Below are 20,186 nucleotides of genomic sequence, written 5' to 3'. Positions count from 1 at the left end.
ATATATATATATATATATATATATATATATCTGGAAAAACAAGGTGATGTGGCTTAGGAATCTCACATCCAGGAAATAAACTAAAATATTCTATCAAAGATTGTGCATCGGATCCCAAACTAGAAGCAATCAGATGAGAACAGATAGGAAAATCACTGCATACCCTCCAGAAGAAACAGTCCATTTATTAAAAATAATCATCATCACGACGAGTCTGCAGTAACAGAGAAAACGAGTGGTGTGAACCAGGAAAAACATCATCATTGCCTGTGATTTACAAACTAAAATTTTATACACATCAACCCGTGAGAATTTATGACGGCTGGCTGTTTGAAGGTGCTTATTCATACTTGAATGCATTAATGAAACTCAATGTAAAACATATCTCTGAAAACATACCTTTTGAAAGGGAATAAACGAATGTGGAAAATTATGTTCGAGTAGTGGAACTGTGGGTATTTCCTCCACTTCCTTTTATTTTCCAATTCTCCCTAAAGTTGTGATTAAACCTGCTCAGTTGAAAGGACAGCCGCACAAACCCCGCCCTAGCTCAGAATGCTTCCTCCCTCCTCCTGTAACTAAGGAGGCATCTGAATTGGACTAGGGATGTGCCCAGGGTCAACTCCAAGAGGGCCACTGTACAGGGCGCGTGACTCCAGCCCTGGGCTCCTAGGGCACCTGACATTTCGGCTCTTCCTCCAGAGGTTGAAGAGGCACAAGTCTGGACCTCCCGAGGGGCTGCTCCTTCTCCAGAGCTGCCCCCGTCCCCCAGTCACGGTACCTCCTAGACCACCTAGGAGTAGCTCACTGGCCCCCCTCCCAGCTCTGCCCCTCGAGGGGTAACTCATTCCCAAGGGAGACGTCACTCTCTCCTCCAGAGCCGGTCACTCCAGGGGGTCGTTCGTTCCCAGAGAGGAGAGCACCCCTTCCTGATAGCCCCAATGCCATTTTGCGGGGGGTCGCTCGTTCTCCCCAGCCCTACTGACCGGGTCACTCGTCCTCAAGGAGGAGCTCGCCCCCTCCCCACGGGTCCCACCCCGCCCGAGACAGAGACGCGGGTACCGGAGAGGGCCGTCTCCCGGCCCCCGCCCGAGGCTCAGCGCCGCCTCCTTCCCGGCGCTCCGGGGCGAGGCGAGGCGCGGCGAGGCGCGGCGCGGCGCGGTGGGCGGCCCTGGGCGGGGCTCCCGGGCGCGTCACCAGCCGCGGGCCGGGCGGGCCGGGCGGGCGCAGAGCTCGGAGCCGGGCGGCGCGGCGGCGGCGTGCCATGGCGGGCTGCTGCGCGGCGCTGGCCCCCTTCCTGTTCGAGTACGACACGCCGCGCATCGTGCTCATCCGCAGCCGTAAAGTGGGGCTCATGAACCGGGCCGTGCAGCTGCTCATCCTGGCCTACGTCATCGGGTGAGCGCGGCCTGGCGCGGGCCGCCCGCGGTGCCGGGGTCCGCAGCGTCGCGACGGCCGCCGGGATCTCCGGCTCCGGGTCCGGGCCGTGCACCTGCTGCTTCTGGCCTGGGTCACCGGGCGAGCCCCGCAGGCGGCCTCCAGGCGCGGCCGGGGCGTGGTGGGGCCGGGACCCGCGGCGGGTGACAGACGCCTCGCCGAACCCTGCCGGAGGGCGGGGCGGCGGGCCGGGCTGCGGGCGGGAGACGGCTTTGGTGCTGTGTTTGCAGAGCAGAGCCTGGCTCCACCTTCATCCTCCCCCTTCCTGCCTGTCCCCTCCGCGCTGTCCTTTGGCTGTGGCGGGGCTTGGCCCTAAACGTTTCAGTCTTTGCACTTCACTTCCCATTCTGATGATCGGCGCTTAGGCTTTCCATTTGGTTTCTTTTGGATCTGCGGCTTCCGGTCCTTTCCTTTAAGTACCATGTGATAACCCAGGATGGTGAAGAGGTTACACTCTATGAAGCATTTAAAGTTCACTTCGTTTTGTGCAGTTGTTAGGGTTTTTTTGTATAGGCACTGTCTTTAAGCTTCTTCATTCCCCGTGCTGCCTCCTTATACGTCTGTGTGTCCTGCCACCTTCTGTCCCCTGGCCACGTGCTTAATTTTTAATTGAGTGCACCCGTTAGAATTTAATGAAACTCAGAAGACGTTAACTTACCATCTGGGCCCACTTTCAGGGTCCACCTGGGGTGATACGGTGTCTACAGCTGCTGAGCTGACAGAGGCTATCGGCTCTGGCATTCCTTTTCTTAAAAGACTTAATGCTGGGGACCCCAGCTGCACGTTAGAACCTGTGGGGAGTCTTTTAAAAATACTGATTGGGACACCTAGGTGGCTCAGCATCAGCCTTTGGCTCAGGGCATCATCCCAGGGTCCTGGGATCGAGTCCCACATCAGGCCCCCACAGGGAGCCTGCTTCTCCCTCTGCCTGTGTCTCTGCCTCTCTCTCTGTGTCTCTCATGAATAAATAAATAAAATCTTTTCAAAAAATAATAAATAAAAATACTGATTGCTGACTCCCATCCCCAGACCTTTTGATTTAATTGCTGTGGGGTATGACGGACTCACCAACTGATTCCGATGTGCAGCAAACTTTGGGAACCAATGTCCTAGTGTTTCTTAAACCTATCATGAAAGACACACCTGAGGAATTGTATAAAGACGACAGATCCCTCACCCTGGAATGGGATTTAGAATGTTAACACTGTCCCTGGGAATTCACATGATCAGGCAGGTATGGCTTCTAACAACTATCGGCCTAGCAGCAGTTAAGTTCTGACAGGATTCAGTGGAATGGTTTCCCACATATGGGATGTACATCAGAACCACCTGGCCCACTCCCAGGTTTGAATTTAGTCTGTCTCATTAAGTACCACCACCAACTCCTTGCTCCCCAGTGGTTTTGATGATGCACCCTTAAATTTTAACCCTGCTACTAGTTAGTTGACTAAACTCAAGATTGCTGGATTAGATCGGAAGCATTTAGAATCAAGAGCTCGCTGCTTTTTCCTCTTGGCTTCTGATACTCAGTGGAGGATTAGTTTAACTCTATCTTAAGGTATCTGTAAAGTTCTGGACTACAGAAAGTGTTGACAGCTGCACTATATGATATAGTAGCCACTAGTCACCTGTGGCTATTGAGCTTTTAAAAGGTACCTACTCCAAAACAGGATGTGCTACCACCATAATATACCCACTGGATTTTGAAAGCATAGTACAAAACAACCAAAATAGGGACGCTTGGGTGGCTCAGCAGTTGAGCATCTGCCTTTGGCTCAGGGCATGATCCCAGAGTCCTGGAATCGAGTCCCACATCAGGCTTCCTGCATGGAGCCTGCTTCTTCCTCTGCCTAAATCTCTGCCTCTCTCTCTCTCTCTCTTCTCTCTCTCTCTCTGTCTCTCATAAATAAATAAAATATTTTTTAAAATGGTAAAATATCACATTAATACATCTTACATGGATAGCATGTTAAAATATTTTGGACATATTGGATAACATAAAGTCTATCTTTAAAATTAATTTTACCCGTGTTTCTTTTTACTTTATAACATGGCTACTAGAAAGTACATTACATGTGTGGCTTGTGGTACATTTCTATCGGGCAGCACAGCTTTCTAGAGTTCCTGGTGTGTTTTCTACCTTGATCATGAGGATTTATAAAGCAATAAATGCTTTGGTTTTATCCATTTTCCTATGATCCATCTTCCTATGATCCAACCTGACTCAGGATCTGAACTAAGGGCTTTTTTCTTTCTTTCTCTTTTCTTTAACTCATCTCTTAGCTTCCTGATCCAATTCATCTTAACTAAACATGCATTTCTCAGTTATCTAATTCTGTTATCTGTCATATGATGAGGAAATAGTTAATCACATAGTGATTGCTGTGAAACCATATGTCTCTGCTTTAGCAACTCACTGTACTCTATGATAAAATAATAGTAGCCTTCCTGCCCTAAGCTTCTGTGTATCTGAATAGAATTAAATGAAAGCTTATATTGTAGCTAAATTCCTAGAACCTCTGAAGAAAAAGATTTATGTGGGGAAAAGCCTGTTTCTAGGATGAACAATGAATATGGAGACTGCTTAGACCAGACAAAGCCATAAATAACTAAAACCAGTGATTTTTTTTTTTTTTTGAGGTCTCAGCAGCTAGAGCTTTTAAGGAGAGAAGGAAGGTGCTAGCATTTCTTGATTCTAGAAATAACAACAATAGCAGTCGCTGGTAGGTGTTTAATAACAGCTCTGGTGGGAGGGAGTTCTGATTTATAGCATTGGCCAGTTTCCATGGTGTAAATACTCCCATCATGGCCAGTTTCAGCCTACTAATGGCAACACATTGTTCTAAACATTTGACATGCATAACTCATTTAACCTCACAACTATCTTGTGAAATCCTGTTATCTTCTCCATCTTATTGGGGGGGAAAACTGAGGCATAGAGAAGTTAAGCAGCTTGGCCACAGTTATGCCTGGTGAATGGTAGAACTGAGAAATGAACCATGATCACTGGCTTCAGTTTGTGTTCCAGTGTCCTAACCACTATGCACTCATGCCTTTAGGTTTTTAATTATTCAGACTAGTTGCAATGCCCCCAATTCTTCCCAGAGACAACCTGAATTCTTGGAGAAAAGTTGTAGTGTAAAGTATATAGTAGTAGTAGTAGTATAAAGTAGTATGAAGTTTCTTGAAGTGAGATTCTCTTTTCCAAAGGGAATATAGCGTTCAGGGCAAGAGAAGAGGCTTCAGAGGCAAAAGACTTGAGTTCACATCCTGACTTTTTCATTCACTAGCTGTGTGACCTTGGGCAAGTGACTTAACCTCTCTGTGTCTCAGTGTCCTCCTCTGTAAAAATAGATAATAATGATATCTGCCTTCTAAAGTGGTCAGGATTAAATTAGTTAATACGTATATAGAGCTTAGATCAGTACCTAGCATCTGAAAACACTTACATTGTTAACTATTATCATAATTTTTATTATCTCTAGGTGATTCTGCAGGTCATGGTGCATTAAAAATGCTCAACTATCTAATAAAGACACCATTCATTGAATACTTTCTTTGTGCTGATCACTGTGCTAAGTGCTTTACCGGTGTCATCTCATTTATTTCCCACAAACCACCCTGTGGTTTAGGTTATATACCCATTTTGCAGAAGTGGAAATGGAACCCTCCAAAGTTAAGCAGTTTTACAAAGTCAAGTAATTAATGAATGTTATACTGCCTGCTTCTGGTTATCAGAGGCTCGCTAGTATCAATTCAAATTCACCAAATCCTCCTGGCAATTTAAGAGACCTGTTTTATTTTGTAGGTGGGTGTTTGTGTGGGAAAAAGGCTACCAGGAAACAGATTCTGTGGTCAGCTCAGTTACTACCAAAGCCAAAGGCGTGACTGTAACCAACACTTCGATACTTGGATTCCGGGTCTGGGATGTGGCGGATTATGTGGTTCCAGTTCAGGTACGCCTCCCCCCATGGCTTCTGTCTAACACCAGAGCTTCTAATTAGCCCTTTCCCTTTACTGACTTTGCATTCTTGATTAATGATTGGCTAAGTTCTAATATCACCGATACCCAGACTAATTGTCTTAGTCCAAGAAAGCAGTGCAGACAGATCTCTTTCTGCCTTAAGATCTAATAAATAATAGTCAACCAGCTATGTTACTTCAGCTCTAAATCATGGCTGGCTTAAACAGACTACTCAGGCTGTCTCAAGCCCTGAAAGATGGAAAAGCAAATATTTTAAATCCTGGGAAAAATTCAAGTGTAAGTATTGCTCTTCCACATTTTGTATGTGCTTTATTGTTGTAAACCCACAAGGTAAATCTTTTCAGACAGTATAAAAGGTTTATCAACAATTGGAGACCAAAGCCAAACCAGAAGGAAACAGACATACCTGCATAGGATTTCATGCAAAGGAGAAGGGAAGAAAGTGATTGATACAACATCCTAGGATCTGGTCTGTTAATCCACAAATCTCCAAGTTAAATATTGACTCTCTCTAGCCATGGTAATGGCTGTGGTCCACAGCCAGATCCTGACATATCCCTCCATATGGCTTATGTGCTAGGATGACTATGGTGGCTAAATCTCTTTCCACTTAGAGCTCAGTGAGGGCAAGCAAGGACTTCAGAAGCTCTCTCTTTCTTCAAGTGTGCTCATTTTCCCTCTACCTTCTCAAGAGAAGGATTTTGCGTGGTGCCCAGAGAGAAGGCTGAGCTAATGAGCAATGAAGATCAAATTGAACAGGGGATCTGTAGTTTGCTGGAGGTGGGTGGTCCTGTTGGTATGCAGCTGCTTCCTGTGAAGCCATAGCCTCATCCTGGCAACTCAGGCCTTCACACTCTGGCTGTTTACTAGGACCAAGGAAGAGTGTTGGCCCACTTCTTCTGCCCCTCAGTGGAAAGGAACAGGCAGCAGCTCCGCCTTCCAGCTCAGCTCTGGCCTGGGGGCTTCGTGAGCTCCACAGAGCTCTCTCTCCATGAGCTTTCACAATGTCCTCCTGCTTCTCTGCCAATGGAACACAAACATCTGTTTGCACCACTTCTACTTGGCTCATCTCCAGACTGACATTTCCCTAAGCTTAAAACAGAGAAGAACTAGAACACAAAAGTAAATCGTATAAATTGTTCCCGTCTCTCTCAGGAGCCATAGAAGCAGCCTTCTATAACACATGCTGTAACGTGTGAGCAGCATGTTTCTGTGTGGAACACCGGGACCCTGATAGGGGTGCTTGGAGATACTTGGGCATCATGCTACATCCTCATGCCTCCTTTTGTGGTCATTTCCTTGTCTCCCAACATGGCTTGTTCTAGGCCTTTCTTTGGAAGATGCCAGGTATTCCTAGATCTTCCACAACAACCCTGTCAGAGCTAGGTGTAGAGATGTCCACAGATACTTTGATACTTGAGTTACCCTGATCCCCCAGATGGCTCCCAATGCTGACTCCACTCCTCCCAGAAGTACGAAATTCTCAGAGAAAGCTTTTAGCATCTCATTTTAGAATGCCAGTGCTCAGTGAGTGGGAGGTCCAACTAGAATTTTGGGCATCTTTGTCTTTTACTCCTTATGTTGGAAGGCCCTTAGCAACCAACTCTTTAGCCTCATCCCCAGTGAATTACTCTCCAGAAACCATTTCACAGCTTCCTGGGAGGAGAAAACAGAACCTTCTTAAAGGGAGAAGTGTCAGTTACCGACCCTGACTGGGTCTACTCTAGAATGTTTTATTTATTTATTTTAATTTCAGTTAGGAAAGAAGACCAGCCAAATTTGGGACTTTGGTGCCCTTGTGTTTTTGTACCTCTGAGGTAATCCGATTGGCTGAGGATGTTTTGCGCACCTGTTGGCTCTTTTCCTCAACAAGCCAAGCTTTATTAAGGAACTGCCTCAGATTAAAGACACTTTTTTTCCACTGAGGTGAAATTTATATGTCATAATATTAACTATTTCAGATTGAACAATTCTGTGGCATTTAGTACATTCACAATATTATGCAGCTATCACCTCTTTCTGGTTCCAAAACATTTTCATTACCCTAAGAAGAGACTCCTCATCCCACCCTCTTGCCTTACCTCCACCTCCAGGGCAACCACTCTTCTACTTTCTGTCTCTATGGAAATTTCATAACAATAGAATCATGCAACATGTGGCCTTTTGTGTCTGGCTTCTTTGACTTAGAATCATATTTTTGAGGTTCATCCACATTGCAATGTGTCAGGGCTTCATTCCTTTTTATGGCTGGATCATATTCCATTACAGGTATACATATAGGTATAGATAAACACAACCTGTTTATACATATGTCTGTTGATAGACATTTGGGTTGTTCCCAACATTGGGTCACTGTGAATCATGCTGCTATGAACATATGTAAACAATAGACCCCACCTTATCCATGGTTTCAGTTACCCATGGTCAACTGCTGTCCAGAAACAGGTGATCCTCCTCCTGACATATCCTCAGGTCATTTGTAGTCCAGTGCTACATCACAGTGCTCATATCACCCGCCTCCCTTCAACTCATCATAGAGCCATTTTATTGTCACACAAAGAAGGGTGAGTACAGACAATAAGGTATTTTGAGAGAGACTACATTCATGTAACTATTAATTACTATAGTTCTATTTTAGCATCGGTTCTTGTTAATCTTTTACTGTGTCTAATTTATAATTTAACCATGACAGGTATGTACACCTATCAGAAAAGGCATAGTACTTGCAGGGTCAGGGACTATCTGAAGTTTCAGGCATCCCCTGGGGTCTTGGAACGCATCCCCTGCTGATAAGGAGGAACTGTGGTACAAGTATTTATTTGAATCCTGTTTTCAGTTAGGCTATAAACTCTCAGAGAACAAGAGATAAAAAGATGAGTTTTGAAATTGTTTTCTGTGTAGCATATGGGAGAAGTAAAAGGTACTGTCCTATTCAGTGAATGACCGGCATTCTTTGTGGCTTGGCTTGACTCTTCTGAAGGTAACAGGTGGTGCTCTCTCCCCTCTACCCCCACTGCAGGAAGAAAACTCCCTCTTCATCATGACCAACATGATCATTACCTTGAACCAGACCCAGGGCCTCTGTCCTGAGGTAGGCAGCTTCTCAGGGAAGAGCCTTGGGCCTCAGGCCCCTCTTGTCAGCACCTGACAGACCACGTGGAATTTGTTTTCACTCTTTCTATTTTTTCCAGCTTCCAGATAAGACCACTGTGTGTAAATCAGATGCCAACTGTGTTGCTGGCTCTTCAGGCACCCACAGCAATGGTATGAGTATGTGGCTGTGACCCCACAGAAGACACTTAGCCTGGGGAGGGCTGTCCCTGACCAGATGGCCTCCCCTGTGGAGTTTCTCTCAGAGAGAAACCTTCAGCATAAAGAAATGCCCCACAATCCTCAATTTCTTCATGTGACCCTGGGCAAGCCTGATGTTGAGATTCAGGTCCCAGGATCTTCTCCACATTCACCTGTCACCTGTGCCCCAGAAGCCATCCCAGATCTTGCCCTGTGCTGTGACTTAGCATCACCCTAGTTGTGCTGTTGGACTCAGCCAACTATTTTCCTCTAATTTCTGGATACTGTACAAATCCCAGAATTGGAATAGCTCAGGATTGATTGCACAGGATCCACAGGTGCCTCCACTCTCTCTACCTGGCAAAAGTAGAGCATAGGAGACCCCTGTGGACCTGGGTCCCCCTTGCCCCTGCAGGAATTGCAACAGGAAAATGCGTGCTTTTCAATGGGACTGTAAAGACATGCGAGGTGGCAGCCTGGTGCCCAGTGGAGGACGACACACATGTGCCAGAGTGAGTCCTGCCTAAGGGAAGATGGTGGGGATGTTAACCCTGTGTGTTGCCCCTTTGGTGTCTGCATGGAGTCAGGCTTCCCAAGGGGGAACCACAGGTAACCATCAGTGGCAAGGTGGGCCACAGTGTTGGTCACCTGTGATAGAAGTGCAAGTGATTTATTTCTGTGTTTGGACTCTGTCAGTTGAAGTAACTACTGTGCCTTACGAAGGACACACACAGAGCAGAGGCAGTTTATTGTTCAACTAACTACCAAAAGCCCAGCAGAACTAGACCTGGGGCTCCCAGGACAGCTTCAGAGTCTCTACCTTTTGACTCTGCTTTCCCCCTTCCATACTGGCTTCATTTGCGAGACCCGTGGTGTAGTCCCAGGAGGCAGCTCTGGATTTAAATTTCCCCACATCTCCCAGCCCAGTTATCCATAGAGGTTCTAGACCTGTCCATCATCACACCTTCAGCCACATCCCTCAGCCCATCCCTGTAGCTGGGGCATGGGTTTTGCTTATTAGCTCAGGTCTGGATCACATGCCCACCTCCAGAGCCGGGGTGGAGTCAGTCCCACCCAAAGAACACAGCCTGAATGTAGGGCGTGTGGCTTCCAAAGGAAATTGGGGGTTGTGTTACCAGAAAAGAAGGGAATAGATACTGGGCAGGAAAATAATTAATGTCCACTGAAGTGTATTTATTATAAAGTAGAACAGGTTCAAGGTTGCCCTAGAACAGCATCCTTCCCAATAGTAATTTGTTCTGCTTTGACTGGGTAGAGTTAGAGGTAATACTCTTGGGATTGCTTGCAACTCCAGCATTCTTTACCAGAGTTCAGACTGAGACATGGATGAGGCCAGGGGCGCATGGAACCACAGGAACCCCATCCCATGCGAGCTGTAACTGAAAAACAGATGAGAACCTCTGATTTCAGGATTGCTGAGGGAAGAAGCTCAGGCTAGGGAAGAAAATACGAAAAGAAAAAGAATCCTAGCATTTTTGAGCTGGAATGTGTCTTGCAGAGCTCTCCTCCCTAACATCAGTGCCACTGGCCATGGGTTGAGCCTTCGAAATGTGTCTGGATCCAAACAAAATGCTCAGTGTAAAATGCACCCAGAGTCTGAAGACATTGTGTGTGTGGGGAATATATATATTATATATTTATATATGTATATTATATATATAATTATTATTATGTGCTGTTTATCGGGTGAAGTAAGACTTTAGACATATTGGGTTATTGTAGAAAAGTTAATTTCACTTGTTTGTTTTTATTTTTTAAAGATTTTATTTATTTGAGAGAGAGAGTGTGCACAAGCAGGGGAAGGGGCAGAAGGAGAGGGGCTAAGGGATAGGGAGAAGCAGGCTTCCTGCTAAGCGGGGAGCCCAATGTGGAACTCCATCCCAGGACCCTGGGATCATGACCTGAGCTGAAGGCAGATGCTCAAACACTGAGCCACCAGATGCCCCTTTTTATTTTGTAATGTGACTACTAGGAACTTGGAATTACAAGGTGGTTTATATTTGTATCTCCATACATTTTCACTAGATAGCACAGTTGTGTATTTAATCCAGTGAAGGTGATTTTTTTTCCTAAAGATTTATTTATTTACTTTAGAAAGAGAGCACAGTGGGGAGGGGCAGAGGGAGAGGAAGAGCGAGTCCCAAGCAGACTCTGTGCTGAGCACAGAACCAGACACGGAGCTCAATCTCACAATCCTGAGATCATGACCTGAGCTGATATCAAGAGTTAGATGCTCAACAAACTGTGCCAACCAAGCACTCCCAGTGGAAGATGATTTTTAAGTGTACCGTGATTCATAAAATAATATGAGTCACATGGAAAGACATTCCCATGTTCATTCATGTTCAGCTTCTGAGCTTACTTCTATCAAGGAGGAAATCCTGGTTTGGGGTATCTTTTGTCACTTGCTGATTTCCATTTCTCACAAGGAATAATCCCCAGATTCAGCATCTTGGGCAAACTAATATTAACTACAACATTTAGTAGTAATGTTGTTTTGATTTTATTATATTTATTTGAACAGTGACCTCTGACTTGGGGCCAATGATCTCTTGTTTGCCATTTCCATCTCTCAGGATGAAAAGTTTTATTTCAAGATGAATGCCAGGGCACCTGGGTGCCTCAGTAGGTTAAGCGGCTGCCTTCAGCTCAGGTCATGATCCAGGACTTGTCCTGGGATCGAGCCCCACCTGGGGCTCCCTGCTTAGCAGGGAGTCTGCTTCTCCTTCTGCTTGTGCTCTCTCCCTCTCTCTCTCTCTCTCTCTCTCTCTCTCTCTTGATGAATGCCAATATAAAAAGTGAGTTGATCCTAAAAGCAGAGTTGATTCTAAAAGTGGAAACCCATATGTCCATCAACAGAGAAGGAGATAAACAGATTACAGTTCATCCATCTGAGGGAATATGACTCAGGCATAAAGAGTAGATGAGACATAGGCTGAGCGAGAAGTGGGCTCCCTCTGGGGAGCCCGATGTGAGACTCAATTCCAGGATCCTGAGATCATGACCTGAGCTGAAGGCAGACACTCAACCACTGAGCCACCCAGTTGTCCCTCACCTCAATTATTTTTTTTAAAGATTTTATCTATTTATTCATGAGAGACACACACAGAGAGAGGCAGAGACACAGGCAGAGGGAGAAGCAGGCTCCATGCAGGGAGCCTGATGCGGAACTTGATCCGGAGACTCCAGGATCACACCCTGGACCGGAGGCAGGCGCTAAACTGCTGAGCCACCCAGAGATCCCCCCACCTCAATTATTTTAAAACAGTGAGTCAATCTTTAAAGTATTGCAGATGAGGGGTGGCTGGCTTGCTCAGTGGGTAGAGCATGTGACTCTTGATTTTAGGATTAGGAGTTTGAGCCCCCACACTGGGTGTAGAGATTACTTAAAAATAAAATCTTTTTTTTTTTAAAAAAGTATTGCATATGAGATGAACAGATGTGGAGGGAAAGTTCAGAAATCCCTGATACAATGCATCCCTCTTGATCCAGAGATGAGGGAGTTTGAAGCCCTGGGGAAAGTGCCTTGGTCAAGGCCTTCCTTGTCATCAGCAGTGACAGATTCGGCTCTCTTTGCTGTGTCTCAGGGTTGAGTAGACTATTGATACAGTTTATAAACTCAAAGATTCCACCTGGATCAGGGGAACACACTCAAAGGAGCTTGCCTACAGCACTGGATTCTCCTGTAGAAACCCATCAAAGATGTGGTGTCCCCTTGGAGACAGATTCAACTTGTACTGTCAGCCAGGAGCTGACGTGGCACTTGAGAGCCGAGGCCCTGTGCCAGCAGACACGTGACTTCTATGTACTTTTGAGATGAGGTCAGGATTTACCTTCTCAGTGAATTTACCTTTGCTTTACTTGTAAAACCAGATCTGTAGAGCATTCCCAGGGAGAATGGAGAATGCCTTAGGGAAGCGAGCTCTGAAACCCCACAGCTACAGGCTGAATAGTTTCCCAGGAAGCCTCTAGGCATCACCCTCCTTAACTATTCCTCAAGCTCTTAAATTCCCCCTGCCTTCTGCAAGAGGCAAGAGAGGAAGAAATGGAAAGGCTTGGTTTAGTCTCTGCTGATCTAGTGTTTATGCAGAGGACAGTAAAAAATGCTTGAGGTGTTTCACTTTTTTTCTTGACAAAATGACATTGTAAGGCACATGTGCATATGCTTCTTAAAAATATTACGTAAGGGGATCCCTGGGTGGCGCAGCGGTTTGGCGCCTGCCTTTGGCCCAGGGCGCGATCCTGGAGACCCGGGATCGAATCCCACATCGGGCTCCTGGTGCATGGAGCCTGCTTCTCCCTCTGCCTGTGTCTCTGCGCCTCTCTCTCTCTCTCTGTGACTATCATAAATAAATAAAAATTTAAAAAAAATTTAAAAAAATATTACGTAAGAATGGGAGTATATGTATATTTGTACTTCTATTAACAATATGCTATGATTTTTTTTTCAGACCTGCTTTTCTAAAGGCTGCAGAAAACTTCACTCTTTTGGTTAAGAACAACATCTGGTATCCCAAATTTAATTTCAGCAAGTAAGTGGTGGCCAGCCATGTGAGTTCACAGAGTTTTAGAGTAACTTCTGACTCTACTTGGAGGTTTTCTTCGTTTCATTTCTGCTTCTTCCTGACTTTAGGAGGAATATTCTTCCGAACATCACTACAACCTACCTCAAATCGTGCATTTATGATGCTGTAACAGATCCCTTCTGCCCCATATTCCGTCTTGGCAAAATAGTGGAGAGCGCAGGGCACAGCTTCCAAGACATGGCCATCGAGGTAGACACAGGCCCCTGGATTTTCTGACAGTCTTCAACACCTCTCATTCTAGAATGGGCCTTGAGGAAACCTTGCTCTGTCTCTGCTCACACCCCACAGGGAGGCATCATGGGCATTCAGATCAACTGGAACTGCAACCTGGACAGAACCTCCTCCCTCTGCCTGCCCAGGTACTCCTTCCGCCGCCTGGACACCCGGGATGTGGACCACAATGTGTCCCCTGGTTACAATTTCAGGTAGGTGTGAGCTTAGGTCCCAGTTCTCTTGGGGGGGGGGGGGGTGACGGCAGCTGGATCACTCCCTGGTCCCCATCCACGATGGTCCATACCCATCAAGACCAGCACTCATTCGGTCCCCCAAGGACAGGTGGGAAGGCTGTATGCCAGGGAGAGTGTTCAAGCAGAGCCTTGTGCTGGCAGTATCCTGGCCCCTAAGAGCCCCCTGTGCCCCTCCTTATCTCAGAAATCATGTTGAGATAATATGCAGAGCAGCCAAGAGAGGCTGGCTACTTGAGCTTCCCAGGGCCAACCTCAGGTAGGACTGGCTCACTGATTCTGAAGAGTGGGTGAGGAATTAATTTCTCAAAGACCGAGCCTGCCCTGGAATCTCCAGGGTACTGGGGATACAGGTTTAAGCCTCAGGAAAGGCCTTCACTGCTATTTCCCTGCTCAGAGTACCATATATTAGTGTTCTGGGGCTGCCTTAACAAATTACCACAAAGTGGGTGGCTTGAAACAACAGGAAGGTACTCTCTCTCACAGATCTGGAGGCCAGAGGCCCAAAATCAAGGTGTCCACAAGGCCAGCCACCTTCTTTGCCTCCTCCGGTTCTGGCGGCTCCTTGCAATGTTCGGTGTTCCTTGCCTTATACACCCATAACTCCTGTCTCTGCCACTGTTGTCACATGGCCTTCTTCCCTCTGCGCAGCTCTGTGTGTCCTCTCCTCATAGGGACACCAGCCATATTGAATCAGAATCCAAGCTAATCCAATATGAGCTCACCTTAACTCACTCCATCCACAAAGACCTGATTTCCCTACTTCCACTTCACATTCACAGGTTTCAGGTGGACACAAATCTTGGGTGATGGTGTTCAGCCTGGTATAGCTAGTAATTTGATGGAGGGGACAAGGGGCCAAGGCCAGGTTTGCCACTTCCATGAGGTGGCAAAACCTGTAGCCATGTACATTTTCATGTGCCCTCTGTGGCCTCTTTTGCACATTTTACCACTCTTAAACAAAGCAGCCCTTCCAGGGGCCACCTGAGTAGGTCTGAGGCGCTTTTGTGTTGCCCTTGTCTCCCTCTAGTGGTGACATGTACAATCAAAGACACAAGGGATCATAAGACTGTCCAGAAATGCAGTCTGCTATCATTTTGACCCATCTGGCTCACTGATACTAGGAGAGATATTTGAATTTTCCTAGGAAAGGAATTAGATGTGTGTTGCTCTCTCTCTACTGTTACAGTTTAGAAACTATTGAGGAAAACCTCAAGCGTGGGTCAGAACTTCAGGACAGAGAGAAGCTGATGGGGGCCCTCACCAGAAGGGCACCCATGCATCTGACCTCCGCTATCATCAGGCCCCACCTGAATTCCCCAGGCCCGACCAGGATGTGGAGGCTCTGGGCCAGACCGTTGCAGGCCAAGAGTTTAGGCTTCTCTGAACCAGTGTCCTATTTAACACGGGCAGCAAATGGTTTCATGGTTCAACAGTGCTCACCACCATCACCACTCCCCCTTGTGGGGTTTTTTCAATGGCTTTATTGAGATATAGGTCACATACCACATAGTTCATCCACTTAAAGTAAGGGATTAGATCGTTTTTAGCCATGAAGCTGTAGGACTATCACAATTGTAGAACATTTCATCACCTCAGTGAGAAACCGCATACCCTTCAGCCATCCCCGGTATCCTCCCGTCAACCTCTGTCCCTGCCAACCACTGTCTACTTCCTGTCTCTCTGGACCTGCATATAAATGGAGCCACACGGTGTGTGACTTGCTCCTTTCACTCTGTATCATGTTGTTTTGGTTTTTTTTTTTTTTTAGGTTCATCCATGTTGTAGCATTTATCATTACTTTATCTCTCTTTACAGCCAAATTGTGTTCCATTATATGGATATGCCACATTTTATTCATTTATCCATTGATGGGTCAATGGGTCTTTTAAAAGAAAGTCCAGTGCTGAGTCTGTGAGTTCTGTGGAGTTTCATGGCCGGCTCCATGCCCCTGCCCACAGGCAGTCCTGGAGTTTGCTGCTGCCTGGCCACATTCTGTTAGTAGCCAGGATCTCCTTCAGACAGGTAGGCGACTCAGCTCTGATATGGAGGATATTCAGCGTGAGAGGTTCTGGCTCAGCCATAGGAGGCAACAGTGATGTTAAAAAAGTTTTTCTGGCATCCTCCTGCCAACAGCCCAGTTATCACACTGTGTGACCCACAATGGCCGGGGGTTGCCCCAGATGCTCAGGTATCATCTGTCCAGCGGGTAGTGCTGGCTCCAGAGGGCCTCCGGGAGTTTTGCTCTAATGTCCCCCACCCGAGACCCAGAGGGTGGATCCAGCCACCTGTCTGTCTCTGCCCTGTGCCTTCTGCCTTTAACCCATCCTCCTTTCTTTTTTTTTTTTTTTTTTCCATCCTCCTTTCCCTAGGTTTGCCAAGTACTACAGTGACCTGACTGGTGCTGAGCGCCGCACGCTCATCAAGGCCTACGGCATCCGCTTCGACATCATAGTGTTCGGAAAGGTAGCCTGGCCTCCTGCTCCTGTCAGGGCTCTGGTCCAAACCTAGGCTTCTGGGTTGGCCAGGGACGAGGGGCCCCCTCCCTCACCTTTTACCTGCTTATGTCCTCTATTGCAACTTTTTCTTTTTCTCCTGTCATTTGTAGGCTGGGAAATTTGACATCATCCCCACCATGATCAACATCGGCTCTGGTTTGGCGCTCTTAGGGGTGGTGAGTGACTTAGCCTGCTCCTTCACCCCCGGGGCCTGGAGCCCTCCTCAGCAGTAGTTAGCACAGCAAGATGAGCCCCTCCACTGGCATCCGGGTTCTTCCCCTTGTCCCTAAACTCTTTTCTAGAATTGACCCTCCAGGCTTGTTGCCCTTGCTGCCACCTCACCTCACCTTCCCTTCTCCAACACCACAGCTCTCTGGGCCTTGCCTTCTCCTGAGAGGTGAAGCCTTTCCTTTCTTTATTTTTTATTTATTTATTTATTTATTTGAAGCCTTTCCTTTCTTTGAAAGATTCCAGGCTTTTTGGGAAGGGGCATGCATAGAATAATAAACTAAAGCATCTTGGCTCATTCTTTCTTGCCCTGTGTCACACTCAGGCAACAGTGCTATGTGACATCATTGTCCTCTACTGCATGAAGAAAAGATACTACTACCGGGAGAAGAAATATAAGTATGTGGAGGATTATGAGCAGGTAGGCCACCTCCTGAACTCTAGAAGGCAGGAAGGCCCAAACACCTGCCTCCTCCACCTTTTTTGTACCAGTGGTGAGCACCCTGAGTACTGGGCCAACTAGGGGAGGCCCGAGCACAAAGGTGGTGCTATTTGGGCCTGTGGTCAGCCCAGGCGGCTGCACACCACTCATTCTCTGCTCCACTTCTAGACCGTCACTCTTTAAAATCTAACCTCATTTTAATTAGTGACATCTCAGGTTAGTTATGATAATGAATATTATGACAAAACCCCACACTACTTGAACTTGCCTCGCATAGCAAGAGGGGTTGGGTCCCACGCTTTGAGACCCCCTGCACTAGGACTAACCTGTATATGTTCAGTTGTGAAGAACTGCCCAAAAGTCCTGGCTCACACCTGCCCTGAATGGTCCAGGCTTACCTGTGGGCAGCACATGGTGGGTACACATTTATCCATAAGCATATCAGTCAATGATAAGCATATCGTCCTTTGCAGGGTCTTGGTGGAGAGATGGACCAGTGATGCTTACTCCATACCTGGGCTCCCCACAGTCCTCATCAGAGCACAGCACGGAGAAAAGGCTGCTATGTCACCTCAGGGAAGGTTCCAGAGTCTGAGTCCATCTCCATTGCACAAGGACATCATGGTCACCCAGCTGTTTTGTGTGTAGGATGTGCAGAGTAAACCACCCTGCACAGTGGGTTGCCTCAACTTGGGGATGTTCAGGTGACCTCTGGCCCAAGGGCAGTGGTGAGTGCTACTGCCACTGCAGGGGCTGGGGCCTCACCTAGGGCCAGCCTTCCTCAGGGGCTCCCAGCTCCAGCTCCCTGCAAGACAGGCCCAGCTGTGGTCAGGCAGCCTTGTTCAAGCACTTTACAAGGGAAGGAAGGACAGCTAGGTGTGGTCACTAGACCTTGAGCACACCTGGGCTGCTGCTTCCCTCCCCCATCCATGCTGTCACAAGACAGAGTCTGTATATCCTCTGAAAGAAGAGGCATATTGATGTGGTCGAGGACCAAACATTAAAATGATTTTCTCAATCTCTGCCTGGTTTCATAGCATGTAACTAGAATTTTCCTCCCTTCTCTTTTACTTCAACCCGTAAACCCATCTGTTGTCCCAGTTCACGGTGTTCAGAAAAAAACTTCTTGAGTCTGTCTTTGGAGCTTAGGTGTTTTTCCCCTGACTTGACCTTCTCTTGAAGGCCTTAAGAATTTTGATCTTTCTGAGGTTGTTGTGTTCCTACAGAATTTGCAAGATTTTGTACCGTGGTGACTACTTGTCTTACCCGCACATGCGGTTTTTTTGGTTTTTGTTTTTGTTTTTGTTTTTTTTTACCTATAATTGTGACACTACACTATGGAGGACACAATTTTAGGTAACAAGAACATGGCTTATCCTCCCCCCCCTCCCCACTTGCTTTCCAGAAGTCTCCAGCTACAAGCAGCACCACCTACACCTACTTTGAAATGTTAATAAAGTTATTTCTAGCTATGCCTTCACACCGACTTAATTCTGCAACAAGTCTTCAGGAGCTGCTTGTCTCCCCCCTCCCCCCCATATCACGAATTCATTTCCAAGTACTAAAGGGAACGTTTATTTTAGAAGTGCCTGCTTCTGCTGGATAAAACTGGGCTTTTCTTGCTTCGGGGCGGGGGGGGGGGGGGCAAAAACAAAACAAACATTTAACAAACCCCTTTGAAAAAGCTCTGGCTTGTGCTGCCTTTTTCTTTTTAAAGATTTTATTTATTCACGAGAGACAACAGAGAGAGGCAGAGACATAGGCAGAGAGAGAAGCATACTCCTGCAGGGAGCCTAACGCAAGACTCAATCCCAGGACCCCGAGATCACAACCTGAGCCAAAGGCAGACTCTCTACCACTGAGCTACCCAGGAACCCCCGTGCTGCCTTTTTGAAAGAAAGAAAAAAAAAAAAAAAAGCCTGCTTGAAACACATGGATCAAGTGGAGCTGGAATTTTTTAGGGACAGTTTTTCATCTGGCAGGCTAAGAAGTGATAGTTAACAGAGTGGGGGAGACTTCTCTTGGCCTCCTTTTTTCTCAAATGTAATGCTCAGGCCAGCTGGGGTGCAGGATGGGGAAAGGATTGCTTATTTTACTCACCATTCAGCTATATTCCCACTGGCTGGCATTCCCCAGGCTGCTGCTTAAGTAGGGGTCCTTCACCTTTGCACCCATGGACAGATTTCCAGTCTCTGGAATTCCTAAACTCTGCAAAGTGATGCACCTGTCTGCATGTCTTAGAGCTTTCATTCAATTCTCAGTGGAGTCTTTGGATAGGAACACCTGCTCTTGACTCTTAAAGACCAGTATTCCAATGTTACATTTCTGCAACAACAGAACAAGGAGCTTTCAGACTTCATCTGCCATCCCTTTTACCAAAAAACCTGAGCTCAAAGCCAATAAAGCAATGTCATGGGCTAGATTCACGTTTGGAGTGCAGGGAACCCCCAGCCTCTAGCCTGAAGGACGCATCAGTTCTAAGTCTCCAAATGCCATGAAAACCTGCAACTGGGGCACCTGGGTGGCTCAGTGGTAGAGCATCTGCCTTTGGCTCAGGTCATGATCCTTGGGTCCTAGGATCGAGTCCTGCATGGGCTTCTCACCCAGGGAGACTACTTCTCTCTCTGCCAATGTCTTTGCCTCTCTGTGTCTCTCATAAATAAATAAAACTAAAACAAACCAACCTGCAACTGTCCAAGCTCTGTAGAACACTGCATTTGCTATCAAAGTTGGAGCCCTTGGACAACTGACTTCACTTTCCTGAGCTTCACTTTGCAGGTAATAATCCATAAGATGGGATAAATACCTACCTTGTGGGGTGATGTGTCCTAGAACATGCCTGCTCGCAGGATGTGTTCCATGTGTAATTAATATTGCTCCCGTAGCTGCTCACCTGGTTGGTCTCCAAAGAAGAACTAGCAATTACCTGCCTGCTAAAACAGTGCTTCTCAGACTTCAGTGGGCACACAAGTTACCTGGGGATCTTCTTTAAATGGGGTCTGGGAACTTGCATTTCCACCCCACTCCCAGGAGATGCTAACACTCCCAGTCCAGGGACCACACTTTCAGTAGCAGGATACTAGGACATGGTTACACTGACAATGAATAATATAATGCTGAATATGTTATACTGACGTGGACATCTGATCTCACAAAGGAAGAAAAACAGACATAAGGATGGATGTCCTAGAGATATCTATAAACAATGACCAGCAAAAATATCCCCAAAAGGCC

General features: G+C 46.7%; 1 protein-coding gene across 2 annotated transcripts; it reads left to right on the top strand.

Annotated features, from left to right (window-relative positions):
• Positions 1-1,222: 1,222 nt before the first annotated feature.
• On the top strand, positions 1,223-17,970 carry P2RX4 (purinergic receptor P2X 4). 2 transcript variants are annotated; one of them, XM_038575023.1, is made up of 12 exons: positions 1,223-1,398; positions 5,246-5,393; positions 8,442-8,513; positions 8,614-8,686; positions 9,129-9,225; positions 13,186-13,266; positions 13,368-13,509; positions 13,609-13,745; positions 16,157-16,250; positions 16,393-16,458; positions 16,836-16,931; positions 17,426-17,970. In XM_038575023.1, exons 1-12 carry the CDS (start codon positions 1,265-1,267, stop codon positions 17,450-17,452), a joined length of 1,167 nt encoding a protein of 388 aa, XP_038430951.1. In that variant the 5' UTR covers positions 1,223-1,264; the 3' UTR covers positions 17,453-17,970. The 2 variants fall into 2 exon arrangements, with proteins under 2 accessions (XP_038430951.1, XP_038430952.1); XM_038575024.1 differs by lacking the exon at positions 8,442-8,513.
• The last annotated feature ends 2,216 nt before the right edge of the window (positions 17,971-20,186 follow it).

The sequence above is a fragment of the Canis lupus genome, chromosome 26 (genome assembly GCF_011100685.1).
Source record: "Canis lupus familiaris isolate Mischka breed German Shepherd chromosome 26, alternate assembly UU_Cfam_GSD_1.0, whole genome shotgun sequence".
Taxonomy (NCBI): domain Eukaryota; kingdom Metazoa; phylum Chordata; class Mammalia; order Carnivora; family Canidae; genus Canis; species Canis lupus.
This window is presented reverse-complemented; position numbering and strand designations above follow the sequence as displayed.

Bases quoted from the DNA above. Each gene is read 5' to 3' on its own strand.
- P2RX4 (XM_038575023.1), top strand. From the start codon at position 1,265: ATGGCGGGCTGCTGCGCGGCGCTGGCCCCCTTCCTGTTCGAGTACGAC. The intron at 13,510-13,608 runs GTAGACACAGGC...CACACCCCACAG, and splicing joins TCCAAGACATGGCCATCGAG to GGAGGCATCATGGGCATTCA. The intron at 16,932-17,425 runs GTAGGCCACCTC...CGTCCTTTGCAG, and splicing joins ATGTGGAGGATTATGAGCAG to GGTCTTGGTGGAGAGATGGA.